Genomic DNA, 21,890 nt, shown 5'->3' on the forward strand with positions numbered 1-21,890 from the left:
CAGGAGTATGTACGGTACTCCCTAATGTCTTATCCACATTTCGCACGAGTATGCCTATCTATGTCTATTAAATATTCACAGCCCATATCGTCGAAGTCTTTCGTTAGAACAGATGAGCTAAAACTAAGAAATCTTTAACTTTGTTATAATAAGCCTTAGATTAAATTAAATTAAATTAAGTTAAATTAACATTAGAATTAAATTAAACTAAACTAAACTGAACTACACTACACTTAAATTCAAACTAAACTAAACTTAGATTGAATCAAACCGGATTAAATCGACGTTAAGACTACAACTCCAAATGAGATCGCACTTGTACAGAAGACACTAACTATTACATTTTACAAAAAAAAAAACAAAAAACCCAAACACTAACTAATACAGTAAAACGATTTGATCGCTAGAAAGTAAAATAGATATCTAAACTATAACGTAGCTACATTTATTATATCCGTCATATTTAATCCTTTAGCACATTCTTTTGTCCCTAGGCTAAATAAAATTGAAATTATAAAGCAAATACACATGAGCGCAAACTAACGATAACCTAGATTGGTATAAACACAGGTCTTAGCATCATTTTATATATCCTTATTAATAGAACATAAAAATTTTTCCATAACGTATACTATATCTTCTCTTAAAGTCGCCAAAAGATACTCGACAGGGTGAGGAAGGAGGCCCCTCTTGTCAATCAAGGCTTTCTGGAACACCTTGCGTTATTCCTCGTATCCTATACACCCCCAGAAAACATGATTGGGAGTTTCTTCTACATCACATCTCACACACATGGGAGAATCCACTATTTGAAAACGAAACAGGCTCGCTCTCAGCGACGTATGCCCAGAGCGAAGTCTATTTATCGTGGTTACCGTCCTTCTACTAATGTTAAATTTATTAAACCAAGTGTACCTTGATTCATTTAAGAAGTTATTACAATACCACGCCCCTCGTCTTGTCGCCTCCTCTTTAACCCATTTAAACATATCCTCATACATATTCAGCTTCCAAACATTGCTCACCTCCGAAGTTGGAATGCCATATTGAATATCTCTGCCCGTACGTATCGCTTCTCTCGCTAATCTATCCGCCGATTCATTACCCTGGATCCCTACATGGCTGGGTATCCATATCAGTTTCACATCCATCCTCCGCTCCTCTTTCAGTCGATATATTGCCTCCTTAATCCTTAGAATCAGATAAGAGCTTTTACGGTAATCATAAGGAGCTCCTACGGCACTTAACACCGATTGTGAATCCGAAAAAATCACTAATTTTTCCCATCCTTGGTTTCTTCCAAAGTCAATAGCTGCCAGAATCGCCATGGCTTCCACACAAAATGATGACACAAATCCCACAGTTCTAAATCCACAGGATATAGACCCATCATGCGAGACAAATGCCAGACCTGCGAACGGACTGTTCTCTATCCGTGATCCATCCGTGTATACACACATATTAAATTGAAGCTCCTTACTAAAAATTTCCTGGAATTCAACATTCGCTTTTCCTCCCTTCCGATTGATTTTGTTTCCTTCAATGATATCTACCTCCGGCAGAAACAATAGTACCCCATATTCTACTGAAAAACTTATCGGGGGTCCACTATTTGGTAACAGATGAATTTTATCTTCCACCTCCCCAAATGAAGACACAAGTGTAAATCCGCTGACTCGGTCCATAACCGTCGAACTTTCCGCACTATCTTTCAAAGCCTCTAAAGATCGTAGAAGTACGTGTCTATCACTTGTCGCAATACGTGTGAGATATTTTTTACACAGAAATTTGTATCTTATCACCAACGGAGGTTCCTTTGCCTCCCTCAACACTACATTGATGGGAGTTGATTGTCTATAACCCATGGTCGCCCGCAATCCTCGCAGCTGGATCTTATCCAGCCGTGTCCCCATCTTATCGGAAATGTTTTGCATCAAAAATCCACCATATTCCAATCTAGATCTAATAAACGCCCGGTATATCATCATGAGAATACGGGGGTCCGCTCCCCACCACGTCCGTCCCACGCATTTAATTATACGAACCGGACATGCACATCGAATTCCAATCTAGTTTATAGTGTATTCCAGCCCAAATCCGACTGGAAAGTCATGCCTAGAAACTTTACCTTATTGGAATTAAAAATTTCCGAGTCTTGTATGTTAATAGAGCAAAGTCTTTTTCGATATATAGTAGAGTTCCCTTGTCTAATCGGAACCTTTAGTGCTCTATTATTACGACTGAAGACACACATCTTCGTCTTTTCAGCCGATAAAGTCAACCCCCGCTCTTCGAGAAATCTCACTGTTCTTTTCGTGGAATCCTCAGTATCCCGCAGATTCGAGTCTATAGACTCTATTGAGGAGAAGATACATACATCATCCGCATAACTAATTATCCTGCAATTTCGACCTATGACAGACTCCATATCAGCAACATATATATTGTACAACAATGGGCTTAATACGCTGCCCTGAGGAAGACCCTTAAACATCCAAAAGACCTCCTCTAATTCTCCGAATCGACACCATACCTGTCGAGCCGAGACCAGATTATAAATAAAATGACAAGTCCTAGGAGGAACGCCCATCTCAACCAGTTTCCGTATGAGAATATTCGGTAGCACATTGTCGTACGCTGATCGAATGTCGAGGAACACTGCGACAGTGTTCGAGTCATTTTGAAAGCTACCCAGTATCTCCGTATACAACGTCGCCAAATTATCCATACATGACCTGTTTCTTCTGAAACCGAATTGTGAATTCGGCAACTTATCTTTGAACTCTAGCCACCAGTTTAATCTATTATTAACCATACGTTCCATTACCTTACACATGCATGATGCCAGAGAGATTGGGCGGAATTTAATTCCATCTGTCTTAGGAATGAATCTTATTACGTATCTTCGCCATTCCGCCGGGAATGCACCTTTTGCTAGAATATTATTAAAAATATGTAGTAGAACGCACCTACACATTGGGGGTATATTTTTGATGATCTTGTAATCAATGTTATCTAAGCCGGGACTAGATTTGACTTTCAAATTATTTATCACCACGCTCATTTCCTCTTCTGAATAAGGGTGATCCAAGAAATCATCCTGTGCCCCTCCCTCAAATGCCGGTACTTGCTCAATCACCCAACTTGTTCTGAGTTCATCGATATGTACACTCACTCTGTCCAGTTTTTCAGGAGTATATTCATGGCTAGATTCAACTCGGTTGAACCTAGACTGAAACTTTTTGACTGTTTTCCATACTAGAGATGGGTCCGATTCCTTTCTAAGGCTCTCACAGAATACTTGAAACTTCTCCCTTTTGATTCCTCGTAATTCACGTCTGGTGATGGCCACCCGCTTTTTATATTCAATGAAATCCTTCCTTAATCCCGTAAATTGAAATTTGAGCAAAGCCGCTTTGCGTAATCTAACCAATTTATTGCACTCTTCCGTCCACCAAGGACATGGTGGACCACATATACCTGACTGAGTACTTTGATCCCTACCGCGGGATTTTGCCTGGGGTGAGGAGCCAATCAACGCATCTTCAATCACAGCGACAACCGTTGAATATAGGACCTCCACCTCCATTGTCGCGTAGTCAGGCAATAGCTTTAATTTTTTTTCTAGATCATTCTGAAATTTATTCCAGTCAGTATTTCCCCTATGTAATCTGGGGCTTCTTTTAATATTATCTGGCGAAGCTATCTTAATATTCGATTCAATTATAATTGGGAAATGATCGCTACCCCACGGATCCTTGCCAACGCTCCAATGAAAGCTGAGAGCAATTGAGTCATGAACAATAGACAGATCTATAACTGAATTGGTGTGATAAGCCGCACAGTGAAAGGTGGACGTCCCATCATTCAAAATCGTCAGATCCAAATCATCCAAGGCCTCACTTATATCGTTTCCCACCGAATTAGTATATGTAGAACCCCAAATAGCATTGTGTCCATTGAAATCACCTCCAAAAAAGACTTTATCATCAAACTGAGAAAAGAATCTTTTCCACTCACTAGCTAGAATATTATCATCATTTGGAGGACGGTAACACGAAACGAATGTAAGCGACTCACCATTTGTGTATATTTGAACCGCGCATGCTTCTATCTTACTATCGCACTCATAGATATCCGTAATACGTTTATATTTGACGCCATTGCTTATCAAAATTGCAACTCCTCCTCCCATACGATCTATTCGATCCTTCCTCACCGTGTCGAATCCTCTGATAATAAACTGTTTCTTTGCTGTTAACCAAGTTTCTGAAATTAAAATAATGTTAAAACCTTCAAAGTTCATTGATAATTCTGTTACTCTAGGTAAGATTGACTTAGCGTTCCATTGTAAAATTCTTAACGATTCCTTATTATTACTGTACATATATTTCACTTCTTACCCTTTTGACTTTTAATCATAACATGTAAATCTATCACCTTTTTGACCCTATCTAGTAAAACATCCGCCTCGGGGTCCGTCAGTAAAGCTTCTATAATCTTTACCATTTCGTCTCTGTTGTCTCTTTTGCCACTCTTCATCGTCGCTAGCTTGAACAAACCATTTCCATCTGGGATTCCTTGCGCCGACCTTTTAGGTTCCTCCAGACCGTCTCCTCTCGTCGGCAGCAACGGGAACTCAGATAGAGTTTTTATCGGTGATGTTTCTTTTCCCCCCGTGTTCTTTTCTACCAGTAACCTCGCCTCTATAAATGGCAGATTGTCATATGCCATAACCTTTGCGATATCCATTTGTTTCTTGAGGGCCGGACACCTTCTATCCATCGTACTATGAGGACCTTCGCAGTTAATACATTTTTTTCCCCTCGAGCAAGGCTCTTCCCTCGATGAACGATGATCCTCTCCACACATCAGACAAGCCTCTGGCCTCTCGCAGAACTTGCTTATATGGCCTATGCGACCACATTTAAAACATAGCCTTACAGATTGAACATACGGCTTCACTGGGACGATTGCTCTCCAAATAGAGATTTTTTCCGGGAGCATTTCCCCTTTTATCTCCATGCATACCACCTCTGAGTCTTCCATTACTCTCGTAGCCCTATTGCGTTGCTTCAATCTGAACATATTGATGATGCTAACACCAGAGTTTTCTTCCTCGATGACCTCCTTTAGTTCCGTCAATGACACATCGATTGGGATCTCCTTGATAACGACTTTTCTGCTTATCTTGAATCTGGGAATGAACGCTACAATATTTGATTCTTGCAATAATTTGTTAGTAAAGACGTTATTGGCTAACATTTTCGACGTGAATGTCGCTCTCCATGTATCTCTTGAATATTTGACAATACGACTGAACTTAATATTCATTTTATCCAGCTTCTTCGACACAGATATAAGAGAAAGAGTCTTCTTATCTACCTCATTACAAGATTTAACGCGAAAGTGAACAACGAAAGGCGCTCTTGAAAAGATATCGTATCTGAATTTCTTTTCCAAATCTTCCACGCCCTTATCATTTCTCACATTCTTTAAGTAACCGTCTGCTTTCTCTGGTCCTTTACTGCTTAACTGTTTGCCTGCGTCACTTCTCACGTTAGCTTTAATTGACGCATTGCTCTTCTTACTTATAGATGTCTGCATCTTTCCTGTTTCTCGAAGGACACTGCTCACCATCTTCTTTGTTATCTTTGCATCATCCTCGTCCGTCGTTGAATGGCCTCGCTTATTTGCATTGATCATCTCCACTTCCATCACATCTTGCTCTTTACCTTGATTATGTCCTTCCATGGTTTCATTAATCCCGGCTTTCTCCGAGATAAATTGCATAAAGTCCTTCCTAATTTCCTCAAAACCCGGCGATGGCACGTGCCCGTCAGGTGACGAGCACGTGCTTTGGAGGTTAGACTGAATCCTTACAGTTGTCTCACACGCCGATCCGCTATATATATTAACAAGGGCCTTCCGGGAAGCGCTCAAAATATCAGTCCGCTCAAAACGCGACTTGGCACTTAGTATTTATACCAACAGAAGGGATGCAATAATCTAACTCTCTATGCCATGGACCTAAGAAGATATGGATGGAGTCTAAAGCGCTCATATGGGCGAGGGGGCTGTGAAATTTGCGGTAAGGGAGGTGTATAGCTCTGTCTCTTTGCAAAAGCAACCTTCGGGTGTTTCCGTCGCATATCCGATAATTCCCGAAAGGTTATATATCCCATATTAGCTAACTTTCGAATAAAAATACCATAGACTAAAGGTGGAAGCACATAAAATTGCAGGAGCACATAACCATAAGCATAAGAAAATTGATTGGTTCATTTTCTTATGCATATATTTGTGGACCAATCAATTTCCTTATGCTTATGGTTATGCGCCTATGCAGTTTTATGTGCTTTTACCTTAAAGGTGAAAGCACATAAAATTGCAGGAGCACATAACCATAAGCATAAGAAAATTGATTGGTTCATTTTCTTATGCATATATTTGTGGACCAATCAATTTCTTTATGCTTATGGTTATGCGCCTATGCAATTTTATGTGCTTTCACCTTTATATAATAGACCGCGCCATCTTATGGGCGCACGCACGCCGACATAGAAGGACAGAGATAGTGATGGAGTCGTCCGCTCTCTCTCATATTTGAGAGAGAGTGGGAGAAGACGGAGAAGACGGAGAAGGCGGAGAAGGCACTATATCTTATTCTATCTTATTCTCTCCTTTATCCCCACCTTATCACATTTAGACAGAGAGAGCACAACTCCAGCTATTGCTCTCTCACTTTTGTGCCAGCGTGGGTTGCTCTCACGGTTGGCTTGGTCTATTATATAAGTCTATGAAAAATACATGTATTTTTATTCGAAAGTTAGCTAATATGGGATATATAACCTTTCGGGAATTATCGGATATGCGACGGAAACACCCGAAGGTTGCTTTTGGAAAGAGACAGAGCTATACACCCCCCTTACCGCAAATTTCACACCGCCCCGGCTCTAGACTCCATCCATATCTTCTTAGGTCCATGCTCTATGCTGTCTAATCTAGCCTTCTCGAGTCAGTGATTTTTCGACCACTGATCAAAAGCATATATATGATAATTTCAGTCTCTACATCTAGGACACATTGCAAGAACTAAGTGGACGGAATCATTATCATCTCATGGTCAAAGTGCACGTTATTTCCTACAATAAATTATAAATATTAGTAAATTTTCCTAAAAATGTTATATTAGCAACTAATAAAAAAATTATTTAACAAAAAACAATATAATACAAATTTTTAGGATAAATTGAAATAAAATCCTTATTATCGACTGATTGCATGAGCTTATAAAAGAACAGAATAAATTTGACTCACTGATTCTCTTCCTCCTCTAGTTGTTGAATTACAGATTTAAAATTTATTTTATTAATACTTTATCTTTACCATAACAAAAAAGTATATTGACGAACATCTTATATTAAAGATTATAACAATTTGAAAATTGAAGGATAATCGAGAAAATTACAAAGGATTGTTGGAATGACCATAATTTGTTTAATGATAAAATAGTAATATTTTTTAATAATTTTACAATAACTGTCATTTTTATTATTAGAAAATCAGTGCGTTTTTTTTATCCAATGTTCTCAATTTTTTTGTAGCTTGAACTTATATTATTAAACATAAAATCTTAGACAAGCATATAGAGAATCCATTCACTGCATTGTTATGCAAAATAATTATGTTACATAGTATCACCGACATTCATTTTCAGTGAAGTCTTATTTAATATTGTTCAACAATAATATATATGTGCTTACATTAGTATCTCACAATGTAATACAGTTTTAATTATATAGAATTGGCATTCATTAATTTTATTGAATCCTATACAGGCAATAAAATCTTGTGTAAAGTAGTTCAATTTAACTATACCTATAAATTCATTCATGTTTGTGTCACTGTAACATTATACTTCGATGTAGACCATTCTTCAACTGAAACAAAGGCAAATGTGTTAAGGTCTGGAAGACATTTACATTTTATCTATCAAGAAAACAAAATGTAAAAATTTGCATTATCTCTCTCTTTCTTCTTATATATTAATATTTACTTTGTAGTTGGTCTTCTTGATGGTTCTGAAGCAGTAGGAGGTGGTGGAGGACCTCTGCGTGCTAACTCTTCTAGATAACCCATTAATAAACGAGTCCGTTCGGTGGCGGCAGCTTCGAGTACAAGAAATCTTCGATCCTTTCTGAGAATTTCCTCGATTTCTGCTAGATGCGAACTATTTTCTTGAACTTTTTTGTACGTTTTATCAGTAATTAGTTTTGTTTCCTGAAAATCATATTTTTTTTAGCAAAAACTATATCAAAATATATATATATATATAAACCCACCTGTAAAAGCTCTCTAAAATCGGCTTTGGCAGCAACAAGTTTGTCCTTAATATATTCTTTAAACTCCTTCTCGCATTTCTGAAAAGCAAAAAAATGTATGTACATACGAAATATAATAATGAATTGATGATAAGTAATAATGAAAATTTTAAATCAATATTTATTTTTTACAGTTATATTGACGATTATTACGTACCCGGTCACTGGAAGAAAATTTCAAGTATCTAGGATCATCCTTCAACAATTTTTTAATATCCTTCCAGGATGCTGTTAATTCAGTCGATGCGCCTACTTCATCAAGCAACTCCCGAAATTTATCGCGTTTTTTGCGACCTAATTGCTCGATGTGTTCATTAAACAGTCGTTCTTTCTCCTCGCGATCTAAACTTTCAGCAAGCTCCCACCTATGATCCTTTCTAAGTTGTCGCTTTGCTTCTCTCCATGCCAGATCACCGTTTCTCACCTAATTCAGATAAATATTCAAAATATTATGATCTGAAGTATCGATAATTCATATCAAAAATATTATGCAATTGAAAATAATACCAAATCAGCGAGAAGAGCACTAAAGTGTTGAACCGCCTCTGTGTGACGATGATGCTGTCTCTCTTTATCCCTATCGCGAAGATGCGTAGCAAGAGTCCTTTGTACTTCTCTTTCTCTCTCTCGAAGACTAGCTTCTGCTCGTCTTTCACGTTCTCTTTTTTGTTTTTCCCGATCTTCCTCTGAATCGGAATGATCATCTCCATCTTCCTTCTAAACAATAACACAAAATTTATTTTATAAAAAAATGAAAAAACTGCAAAAGTGTTGAAAATATAAAAAAATTATAAGTGTAAAAGAAAAGGTAATATTGTTATTGTTAATTATTCTTACATCATTTTCTTTTTTTACACTTTTGTCATCACTTTCTTCGATTTCCCCGCTTTCTTTCTCTATCACCATCTCCTTCTTCTCCTTTCCATTTTCCTCCGCAGGAACTTCGCTCTTTCGTTGCTTCTTTTCCTTCGTATTATCTTTATCTGTTCTGTCCTTATTAGATTTCGCCTCTTTAGCTCTGTCTGAATCTTTACGATCTTTATCCTTCTTCTCCATCTTGTGATCTTTTTCTCTGTGTCGATGGTCTTTGTCTTTCTCCTTCTCCTTTTTCCGCTCATCCTTCAGTATGCGAACATAATCTCTAAACCAATCTTCCCGCGTAGTCGCCGACTCTACGACTCTGTATCTCCAATCCGATTCCAATTTTTTCTTACAATCGCTCCAATGCGAATGCCTGTCGATGTCTTTGTGTTCACGTAGCATCGCAAAGAATTCCTTTTTCACCTGAAACGCATTTAACATAAGAGTTTTCATCGCTGAAAAATAATTACTGTTTGCTTATGTACTATTATACAATTCTTTTGGTTTTAAGATCAGATTTTCTTGGCTCTCTTATATCATGCACGCTTTAATAGTATTTCCAATCAATTATTACACGCTCAACCACATTACAATCACTTTTATAAACATTTATAATATAATGACTTGTAATGTGGATCAAACTATTTCAACTTGCAAACCTTTTTTTAATTGATTTTCAAACTATATTTCATTAGGGGTAGAGAAGAAATAGTCATTCATGTTCATTTCTATCAGGAAGTATCACAACGTTAAGGGCTCTATTTTTTGTCGGATTTTTTTTTATTTTAATGTACTAAACTGGTTCATTGTGGCTGAAAAAAATTATGGACTTATTATTCCTGTAAAAATGATTATCATGTATTATGTAACCAGTCATCATTAAATATATACAGGATTAATCCTATGCACACATTATATAATTCAAAAAATGACTCAATTGATTTAAATTTTAATTTTTCAGAAAAACCATGTTCATTATATCTACATGATGTATTCGCATTTAATGATGACTAGAAGTGTAAGGTAAGTACATATTTGACTGCCGTCCTTGCTGAAACGAAAAAATGTGGTTAGTACATTATGATTATTATTGTATTAACTCCAAAAACATTAGAAGCTCGCAGCCGTCCAAATTACGAAACGAGTTTCCATCTAATTTATTTTTTGCTCCTATTATTGCTAGACTCCAAAATATCTTCCGAAGAATCCATAATTTTATTTAAACAGTGTTTCGCGTATTTTATATAACACATCGCATCGTTTACAAAAATTGTAACGCAATTTTTTTCTTAAAACGTATATATTTTTTTTTATAAAAGTAACTATAGAGATTCTTTTATTAAACTATTTTATATAAAAAAAAACGTTACATTATTAAAATAAAATATACTTCCTTCTCCTAAACCTCGATACTTCTAAATTATAATAAAATAGCAAAATTAAATACAATAGACAGAGTTTTGAACTGTCTAATCTATGCAACGTAAACCCAAGAATTATTCTATAACTTTTCTTCCGATTCCCATTGCGTAATTTGTAAACGACTAAAACGAAATATTTTGTGCAATAGCTATAATCTTTTATTGCATTAAAAAGAAACGTTTAGATGATATTATTTAATAAATACTAATCAAAAAATTAATGATAATTCAGACGATGGCACGTTTTCGTCTTCAGATTGCCATAATATTCACTACTTGGATCCTGAGCCTATGAAAAATTTTTTAAGATACTAAAAAATTTGTGCCAATTGTTTAAATTTGCTTCTTTATCCGAGTGAAATTATTGTAAAAATCCTTGTATTACTTTTAGAACAATAATAGTGAATATTTAAGTCAAAATCCTCAAGACTATAAGCCAAATTTTTATAGAGAAACGCATTCATTTTAACGATGCCAAATCTAATTTATATTGTTACATATTAAAATTTTGTATTATAACTTATTGCAATCCTCTAAAATATATCTCATAATAAAATTATAATTTCTTTTTATATTCTTGATAAGAATTTTTGAGAGAATCTTAAAATTGGCTTAGTAATATACATATATATATATATATATATATATATATACATTTTTTTTTTTAAAGTTATATGTAAAAGTTCAAAAATGTCTATAAAAGTTTAAAAATATTTTTGTAAATAAAATTTATTATATTATGTATTGACATAAAAACAATAGAAAAAATTTTATGAATGTATATTTAATCTAATCATCTACATTTAATCTAATCATCATACAAAAAATAATTTTTTACTTAACAATATTAATAAAAGAAAGAAGTAATGCTATACAATCTATACAACTATTATTGAAAAATAAAATAGCAAATTATATACATACATAATTTCTTGCATTAGTAAATTTGTTTTTATGTCCATACATTTAATATAAATTCTGTGGTAGCATTAGAGAATCGACTTTTTCCAAATCGAAGTAACTGAGCTCTGAGAAATTGTTCTTTGTGGAGATACTAATGCTACCTCGGGCATTTGCCTTTTTTTCATCTTCCATATTAAATGATGAATTTACGTGAAAATTCTCAAATTGATTTTGACTCTGGGGAAAAGTTAATTTTTTGAAGAAACGAGGATTACGAGTAATATACAAATACCGAGTTCGTTCATTGTCATGACTCTGCTTTGGAGTAAAGAATGCGGCGCGCGAGGGTGTGCCAACAGTGACCCGCAGTGTAGGTGGGAATGGTAGATGACATCATCCATGCCACCAACCAGCTTCAGAACCAAGCCACTCCACATACGGAACCTGTCCTGCCTGCCTCCTGACTGAAGTGGAGAGTTCAGAACACATAAGTATATAAAGGAACCGTGACATACTAAGATTTTATTCTCTACAATTCCCATCTTAGAGCTACAAAACTTTTCGATTTCTATCGAGCAAATCTACTGGATTAGACAATTCTTATTAGAGAAATATATATATCTCCTGGTATATGTGTTCTTCAGCCAATATAATTTTAGGTATTCGTATTATCTTACAAGTGGAACAAAATAATAACATACCTATGAAACCTGAAAGAAATTAATCAATTATCGCTGTAAACATAAACTTTATTAAATATTATCAAATATATCCTCTCCTATCTAAAGTTAAAAACGCTTTCTATCTATTCTTAATTTGATTTTTATATCATCGCGCATTACAAAACTTCGCTTGATAAGGGGAGATAAAATTCTTGGATTTAATTAATCAAAATAATGTAATTATTTTTAAACATAGAAGCAGGTACTGAATAAATATATATTTAGCCCATGCACAACTTATCGCAAATGTAGTATATACTACATTTACAAACTGCTTCAAGTATTCGTCGTAAAGCATTTATGGAGCAATTTATTATAAATGTATGACATCGGCCTGGAATGGAAGGAAAAGTTTATTGGACAGGATTTAAAACTAGGAAATGTGGTTTGTATAATGATGCTCTTTTCTTAAAATATAAAGAATTTAGGTACACTTTAGTAAAAATATATGTTCATATAAAATTATAACTCATTTTTAAGAAAATATAACTTTAATTATATAATTTATATTGGAGAAGGGGAAAAAATAATTCTTAACAGACTTTTTAAACTCATATGAGCAATATGTGTGAAAATTGATATGTGTAATATCATGTGAAATTTAATACAAAATTATAAAAATTTTAATGGATAAAAGTTTGCTGAATTAAATACATATCATTAAAATTATTTGAAACATAATTATAAGATACCTTTTTTAAATATTATTATAATACAAAATTATTCATTACTATTTATAAAAGATTATAAAATGTACCTAAATCTTTTCTCCATATTTGTTAATATATACATATTTTTAACGGAATCTTAGAAAGGGATATGTTGCTAGAATGTTTATTTTACTTATCATATTAAATGTTAAAAGTTTAATAAGTTAATTATAATGCCCTGAAAATCTTTTGCATTGCCACACAATGCGCTCATTTAATAATGTTAATAAAATGAAAATACCTGTTCTCGTTTGGCTGTTTTTTCCTCTTTCTCCTTCTTTCGTACTTCCAGGAGATATTCGTTGAAAAGGCTTTCTCGTTCACGCATCTTTTCTACATTCTTAAATCGTTCATCTCTTCCGTGTTTTTGAGCAAAATCACTAAACGACGATCTATAAAATAACATCAGAAAAATTAATAAGATAAACAGAATTTAAAAAAATACATTTTCCACGTATACATACTTTCCGTGAAGTCCGGCCTCCTCTAGAAGCTTCTGAAATTGATCTTTCCGTTCTTTCATCTTATTCCTCTTCTCTCGCCTTTCTTCTTCCGCTCTCTCCTTCACATATTTTTCAAAAACCTGTTTCCTTTCCTTTGATGTTAGAAGTAAGTAACGCGGATCAAACACTATTTTATGAAGTTCTTTTTCCCAAGTACTGAACGCAGATACCTAGAGATATAGTATAACATGTTACAACAGAGCTAGGATTTACTTGCATATTTTGGCCAGATTTCGTGATTCATACTTTTCTCACGCGTGTTAGCAACAAGTCATCGGATATATGTAAGGATACACGGCATTTAATCTAGAAGTATCTATATGTAATCAGACGCAAATTTAATATTTTTTTAATAATATCGCAGAAATTATGCAAATAAATACGAGTTAAAAACTTGGAATAAAATATCACAAAAATCTGATTTATTATAGAACACATATGTACATATTTAATAAAAGAAAAAATATTATATTATTAATAAAATATAAAATATCGAAGAAAAAGTTTTAACTTTGAAAATTCTCGCAATATTAGAAAAGTATTATCTTATTACATTTGTATCTTATTATACACAGACACTTCTGAGGCTAAAATATACGTTTTTTTATCACGACTTTTAATGACTCGTTGCTAATGCGCGAACAGTGAGAAAGAAGCAATGGGTATAAATTACGAAATCTGGCCAAAATATGCAAATAAATTCCAATACTGTATCACAATAGGAATAAAGATATATGATAATTTACATCTTTCTCTGCAAGCATATCTCTGAACGATTTGATTCTGGTTTCCAACGGAACTATCGCTCTCTCCCTTGCTGCTCTCACCTCGGCCTCTATCGCAGCTTCCTTACCGATGTCGATGGTTTTCTTCTCTTCCTTTTCTTCCTCTTCTTTTATAGGTGTGCCTAAAATAATACAAAATTTATATTAAAAATCAATGTAATTATGTACATTATACTTATTTTAGAGCAAGAATTATTATACTTTTGCTATCGTCGTGCTTTATTTTTTTTGCTGGTGTGGGTTGTTCGTCGTCACTGCTCTCACTAGTATCTGATTGGCGTGTTGGTTTCGCAGCACCGATTGCATCTGGTGGAGTTGATATCATCTTATCGACATCTTGACGACCAATAAGATCATCCGGTCTTTCCCAGACAGATATCCGTGAAGAAGGATTGTAGAAAAATACCCGTGCATCTCCCGTCCAAACGACGCACCTTCACATATAATATATAGATGTTTTTTTGTTTCATATAAATATATATTATAAATATATATGAAATAAATATAGTTAGATATACCATGGAGTTCCAGGCACTGGTGTACTAGAAATAGGTCTAGACTTGTCTTGAGGTTTTGCAGGTTCCTTTGCGGTGCTTTCTTCCTTCTTAGGCTTAGCGCTATCCGCGTCTTTTGTGTTATCTTTGGTTTCATGAGTGTTTTCTTGCGGCTTCTCTTGTTTGTTAGGTTCAGCCGTGGTGTTGTTATTGGTAACGGTAGTGGTTGTAATGACAGTATTCGTAGGAATAGCATTTGCTTCCTCATTTTTCTGCCGTAATGCCAATTTTGCATCTAATAAAATATTGAATATGAATATATCAAAATTTAAGATTTGTGTTACAAAATTATGTCAGATTATATTATAAAGATTTTTGATGCAAAAGGTGATCAGATATTATAAATTCTTATTAATTGTAATAATCCAGTTATAAATATACATATTTACTAATTACAGTACTAAAAATACTCTATTTATGAATATATACAGATATGTAAATATATACAGAATATACAGATGATTGAAATTACACATACTTTCCAAATCTTTCAACGGTTGTGGTTTTTCCCATACCGACTCTCCTGCTTTACTATTGTAATAGTACAATCTGCCATCTGGTGCACGATGCTCAGTCCAAACCATAGCAGCTGCCACTAATTCAGCATCGAGTTGCGCAAGTATAGCAGGATCTTCAGCAGCTACTTGAGGCGCCATTACACCATGAGGCATTTGTGGCATACCTGAAAGATGCAAGTGCGCATTATTTTAAACTACAATCTTTAAATATTTTTCCTTTATGTAATACTTGTTAAATATATTCTTTTGTGAGTATTACCCCAATTCGCTTGTGGTGGTCCATAACCACCAAAGGGTTGGAAACCCGGCGGTGGCATTCCGAAGGGTGCCGCTCCAAACTGCGTAGCAATCGGACCACCAAACTGATTTGGCATTCTATGTTGCATAGGTATCATATTTGGCGGCGGCTGCATCATGTTTGTAGTTACAGTCGGTGTATTTATTGGTGGCGTATTGGTAACTGTTGTAGGTGCTGTACCTGATATTTTAATCGATGACTTTAATTTATTTTTAACAAAAATATTTTTATATATTTCCCATAAATTTAAAAGATTTTATTGCTAAGATAATTATAAAGCATCAAGAATGTTTTAAAAATTAAGTAAAAGTTTATCTTCTCCAAAACTCACTAATTACCATTAGATTGATTTGTATCAGATGTTTGATTACTGACATCTGATGTATCATTCAATGTTGGAGGTGGCCCAGTACCAGGAGGTGCTGTACTTAACTGATTGATAGCATCTACATTACTAGAAGATTGTTCGCTTTGAGAAATCCTATTTTCACTAATTTGAGTCGGTGTACTACTTGACAAAGTAGGTGTGGTGGAACGTGTTGTCGCTTGTTTCGACGCACCATGTACTAACTGCTCTAACTATAAAACCATGAAATATAATTTTTTTTTGTTTAATTAAATTAAATTTATACAATATTAAATTTCATATAAGAACAAAATAAAATTTTATTTTCTAATATTCACACATTTATTATGATTCTTATAATAGCAAAGAAAATTTAACACAAAAATATTAGTTACAATTTAATAGGATATTTTTCCTCATACATATATTCATATACATATTTTTAAATATTTGACTTTTGACATAAGTAAGCTTACTGTTGCATCTTTGTTATTGATAACTATCAACAAGTTCTTATAAATATGTACTTACTTGATCCTGCACCATGACCTTCACATTTGGTCCCTCTGGTTTAGTCCATGTAGTATCTCTTGTACGAATATTGTAGTAATATGACTTGCCATCAGCAGCTTTTGTCTCTACCCACACTTCCCCATTGAGATCTAGACCTGGAATGTTTGCTTGTTGCTGTGATTGTTGTTGAGGTGGCTGTTGCTGTCCTGGAATCTACAATATATATTATTTAAAAACATAGTCTTAAACTTTGTGAATATTTTGATTTGAAATATCTATTTTTTTTATTTAACTCTATTCTTGCAAAAGTGTGTGTGTGTGTATATAAATTTTTATGTAATTTATCATGCATGTGTGCACACGTGTATTTTAAGATTTACTTTATTTATCTAATTTGTGAAATATTATATAAATTGTGCTATAAGATAATAACACTGCTTTTTAAGAAAATAAGTTGCAATAATAAATAAATTCACACTATACAAATTAAAATACATTAGAAAAAACATCAATACTTTAATACAAGTGAGATATAAGTGAATACAAATATAAATGAATGCAGATGAAAATAAGATTAAATGTATGTATTATAAATATATAAATATTTAAAAGTTATTTTTGTACATACGCTATTCATGTTAGGTGGTCCCATTCCAGGAGGTGGCCCATATGGACCCGGTCCTGTACCAATAGGCCCATTCATTATATGTGGCGGTGGCTAAATCAAAATAATTATTTTTAAAAATCCTCATTATATTTATATAACTTATAAGTTTGATTTAAATAACAATTCGACTCATAATTATCGAGTGATGCATTACCATTCCTGGAGGTCCCATCATGTTAGGAGGTCCCATGAGATTTGGCGGGCCCATAGGTCCCCAACTGGGGTCAAATGGCGGGGGTCCTCGAAACCTTGGCCCAGCAGGGGGACAATTTGGCCTAGGTGGGCCCTCAAATGGAAATCCATTATTTGCGCCACGAAACATAGGTCCACGTGGTCCAAACCCTCTTCCTCGAAACCTTGGAGGCCCACCGCCCCTCATAGGGAAATCAAACCCACCTCTGCCACGACCCCTTAAATTATTTTTATATGTTTTGACTAGGATATCTTATCATTATATCATGCCACAGAGAGGAAGGGAGATCAGACGTATCTCTCGTATATTCCGAATCTTTCTCGAAAAAGCTTCATTCAACAATATACGAATCTGATCTGCTCACTTCGAGTACAACTACATTCCCCATAATGTTTCTACAAGACGCTGTAAAAATATCTCTTGTAAATAAATCATGACATGAATTTCACACAAAAATCCATGATACGGAATTGCGTTCCACGCAAATTGTAAGTAAAAATAAAACCCCGACATGCTGCTTATCAAGATCTCGTGAGAAAGAATACGATATTAATAAACAGATGCTGCGATCGGTCCTAAATCGAGCAGAAACATTACGGTGGGAAAACATCAGGAGGGAGAGACGCGAAGGGAGCGCGTGATGCGACTAGAGGGGTGGAGCGATGGCGGCAGAGCGGACGAAAGGGGGAGGGGGGTGGTGAAGAGAGCACATAAATCTCAGCGGTGCCGCGAGCTGGTGATCGCGAAAATCAACCGGCAACCGCGCAATCATGCGCCAGCCTGTCATACGCACCGAAAACCGCCACGGCCACGCGGCATGAAATGCCTATAGTCGTCCCCCTCGTAACTATACTCCTCCGTCTCCTCCATGGCTTCGTCATTGTGCTCCTGTTCGTTGCTAGAGACGACGGGCTCGGCCGCGATCGCGGCCGGCTGTTCGCTGCTCGCGTCCATTCCGCTAGGACGATGAATTATACGGAAAGAATCGGGGACAGCTGCGTTATAGCTCCTCCAGCTCACACGCCCATTTACCGATATCACTGCTGTCGCGCTCTTCCCGCGGCCGCTCTCGTTTCTCGCGGAAAAACGCGCCGCAAACAAATTATTACTATTTTACGCGATGCGAGCTGTAAACATATTGCTGCCAACTGCGCGATTACACGAATCCCCACTCGATGCGCCGCCGTGGCATCAGAGAGAAGAATGAGAGGTGTCATGGCCCGCTTTTAGGTGATCCCTGAAAGCGATACGCCCTCTGTGGACCTTAAAAACGTGCACCTAAACTACGAAGCCAAGGTGCACGAATGTTCTCAGAGGGTAACATATAAGGTGCACAATTTTTGGTTCTATTCCGTGCTATGTGCACAAAATGTCGGTAGCACCAGTACTGTATAGCAAGGTGCTTACGTATATCAAATAAATTTTAATATAAATGAGAAATGACGAATTTGCGATCCTCTCACACTCTCTCTCTCTCTCTCTCTCTCTCTCTCTCTCTATATATATATATATATATATATATACATTTTTTTTTTTGATATATGAATTTGCAATGAGCAGCGACATATTTTTTCTTAAGAACAATTATATGTTTTTTTTACATTAACTGATTCCTCTTATTATTCTATGCATAAAATTATTAAAGTAAAATAATCGAAAAATGAACATTTTATCAGATATTTTATAATTTATATAAAATTATGTCAACTTAAAGAATCAAATATCTCGTTAACTGTTCAATTTTTGACTATACTATCTTTATAACTTTTTACACGGAATATTGCGAAGAATCGATTTATATAAAAAAATTAGGATGGTTCCATTAAAAAATATGAAAATAATCTTGAAATTTCTAAAACGCTTCCACTTACGAAAACAATATTACTAGCATATCATGGTCCTTTTAATCGTACAATTTTCGTAATTACAATTTTTTCATATCTGTAAAAATAGCGTAGATATTTCAAGTGAGCAAAGTTTTATATACATATATATATATATATATATATATATAGTTGTGTGTGTGTGTGTGTGTGTGTGTGTGTGTGTGTGTGTGTGTGTGTGTGTGTGTGTGTGTGTGTGTGTGTGTGTGTGTGTGTGTGTGTGTGTGTGTGTGCGCGCGTGCGTGCGTGCTGCGTGCGTGCGCGCGCGCGCGTGTGTAGCGTATACGGGAGTTATGTGAGCAAGCGAGAAGGTAATAAGAGAGAGCGAAATGGCAATAAGAGCGAACGAGATAGCAATAGCACGAGCAACGAAGACTCGGAAATCGAGTCTTTCTTGCAGCCTGGCATACTATTTCTCTCTCGCTCGCTCCTATTACTATCTCGCTCGCTTCTGTTATTGTTTCACTCGCTCTTACGTACTCATATACTGTCATGCTCATCTCGTTATCAAATCTGCCGCTGGCAAGCGGCTGATGACAAATTATGACAAATAAATAAGTTAATTATTTTAAGATATATTTATAAGGGTATAGAAGTAATTTTAATGGAATAATGAAAATTTTGCGATTAAAATAACATCAAATACGGTATCAATCGGATAAACGTAGTTAAATATATAATCAAAATTTTTATTATCAGACCAATTAAAAATTATCCGATTTACGTCGTGTTTGATATCATTTTAATCGCAAAAATCTCAATAATTCATTAAAATTACTTTCAAATGGATAAAATAAAAATTAGAAGTTTCAGTTTTTATTTTATAAGATGTTTACATTCGCGAGGAAGCCGAGTCCGCTTATCTTTACGACCTGTCAAGTGCGAGAGCGACAGCGAAACCGCGAGTCGAGAGCGAGCGAGATGACCTATCATCAAAGAATTCCGAAGTCTCTTACAATCGGCTTCTTCACTTCCTCTATCCATTCGCAATTTACGAGATTATAAAGTAAAAACTGAAACTTTTATTTTTTAAACATTAAATTTCTTTTGATGTCGGCTCTCGAATATAAAATATGTGATATTAATATTCGGGTAATAAGAGCCTATCGCGGATGTAATTGCGTAATGGTCAAAACTTAACTTGGAATAATCTCTTGGTTTGAGATTTAATTCCAACAAATTCCCCTCTAACCCCCCTAGATGGAAGTAGGCGAGAAAAATATCGGTCCGAAAGTCGCTGAATCGGGAATCGAACCCGAGTCTTTCGCTTGCCGGGCGACTGCTCTTACCACTGAGCTATTCAGACACTTTCAATCCGATACTTCTCTCATTGCCTAAAAACACTAAGTGTAAAGATGCTTCTTTTTCACCCTACAGCGTAAATAAACATTAAATTTCTTTTGATGTCGGCTCTCGAATATAAAATATGTGATATTAATATTCGGGTAATAAGAGCCTATCGCGGATGTAATTGCGTAATGGTCAAAACTTAACTTGGAATAATCTCTTGGTTTGAGATTTAATTCCAACAAATTCCCCTCTAACCCCCCTAGATGGAAGTAGGCGAGAAAAATATCGGTCCGAAAGTCGCTGAATCGGGAATCGAACCCGAGTCTTTCGCTTGCCGGGCGACTGCTCTTAATATCACATATTTTATATTCGAGAGCCGACATCAAAAGAAATTTAATGTTTATTTACGCTGTAGGGTGAAAAAGAAGCATCTTTACACTTAGTGTTTTTAGGCAATGAGAGAAGTATCGGATTGAAAGTGTCTGAATAGCTCAGTGGTAAGAGCAGTCGCCCGGCAAGCGAAAGACTCGGGTTCGATTCCCGATTCAGCGACTTTCGGACCGATATTTTTCTCGCCTACTTCCATCTAGGGGGGTTAGAGGGGAATTTGTTGGAATTAAATCTCAAACCAAGAGATTATTCCAAGTTAAGTTTTGACCATTACGCAATTACATCCGCGATAGGCTCTTATTACCCGAATATTAATATCACATATTTTATTTTTTATTTTATCGATATGAAAGTAATTTTAATGAATTATTGAGATTTTTGCGATTAAAATGATATCAAACACGACGTAAATCGGATAATTTTTAATTAGTCTGATAATAAACATTTTGATTATATATATTTAAATACATTTATCCGATTGATACCGTGTTTGATGTTATTTTAATCGCAAAATTTTTATTATTCCATTAAAATTACTCGCATACCCTTATAAATATATCTTAAAATGATTAACTTATTTATTTGTCACAATTTGTCATCGGCCGCTTGCCAGCGGCAGGCTTGATAACGAGATGAACATGACAGTATATGAGTACGTAAGAGCGAGTGAAACAATAACAGAAGCGAGCGAGATAGTAATAGGAGCGAGCGAGATGGTAATAGGAGCGAGCAAGATAGAAATAGCACGAGCAACGAGGACTCGAGCTCGAGAATCGGATTTTTCTTGCGCGCTATTATTTTCCTCTCGCTCGCTCCTATTACTGTCTCGCTCGCTCCTATTACTATCTCGCTCGTTCTTGTTGCTGTTTCGCTCGCTCTCGATTCTTGGGTCCGCTTATCATTCCGGGCTATCTATCACGACTGCCAAGTGTGACAGAGAAAGCAAGAC

The 21,890-nt window shown here is 35.4% G+C and overlaps 2 protein-coding genes across 3 annotated transcripts; both read right to left on the minus strand.

Moving 5' to 3' along the window:
* Window positions 1–722: 722 nt before the first annotated feature.
* Window positions 723–1,913, minus strand: LOC145969833 (uncharacterized). The gene has a single exon (XM_083096110.1). It carries the CDS (start codon window positions 1,911–1,913, stop codon window positions 723–725), a length of 1,191 nt encoding a protein of 396 aa, XP_082952236.1.
* Window positions 1,914–7,649: 5,736 nt separating this feature from the next.
* On the minus strand, window positions 7,650–18,557 carry LOC145970943 (transcription elongation regulator 1). Of its 2 annotated transcripts, none has more exons than XM_083098022.1 (18): window positions 18,172–18,557; window positions 17,340–17,583; window positions 17,147–17,236; window positions 16,537–16,731; window positions 15,998–16,238; window positions 15,621–15,839; window positions 15,322–15,525; window positions 14,808–15,078; window positions 14,491–14,723; window positions 14,251–14,411; window positions 13,466–13,674; window positions 13,243–13,393; window positions 9,222–9,668; window positions 8,892–9,101; window positions 8,542–8,808; window positions 8,346–8,423; window positions 8,060–8,283; window positions 7,650–7,943 (listed from the first exon to the last, which is right to left on the minus strand). In XM_083098022.1, the coding sequence occupies exons 1-18, from the start codon at window positions 18,330–18,332 to the stop codon at window positions 7,940–7,942; spliced, it is 3,609 nt and encodes a 1,202-aa protein (XP_082954148.1). In that variant the 5' UTR covers window positions 18,333–18,557; the 3' UTR covers window positions 7,650–7,939. The 2 variants fall into 2 exon arrangements, with proteins under 2 accessions (XP_082954148.1, XP_082954147.1); XM_083098021.1 differs by having other exon boundaries at window positions 17,340–17,595.
* Window positions 18,558–21,890: the final 3,333 nt, after the last annotated feature.

The sequence above is a fragment of the Camponotus vicinus genome, unplaced genomic scaffold (assembly GCF_025532165.1).
Source record: "Camponotus vicinus isolate PSW18456_S1 unplaced genomic scaffold, iyCamVici1.0 SCAF_4, whole genome shotgun sequence".
NCBI lineage: Eukaryota > Metazoa > Arthropoda > Insecta > Hymenoptera > Formicidae > Camponotus > Camponotus vicinus.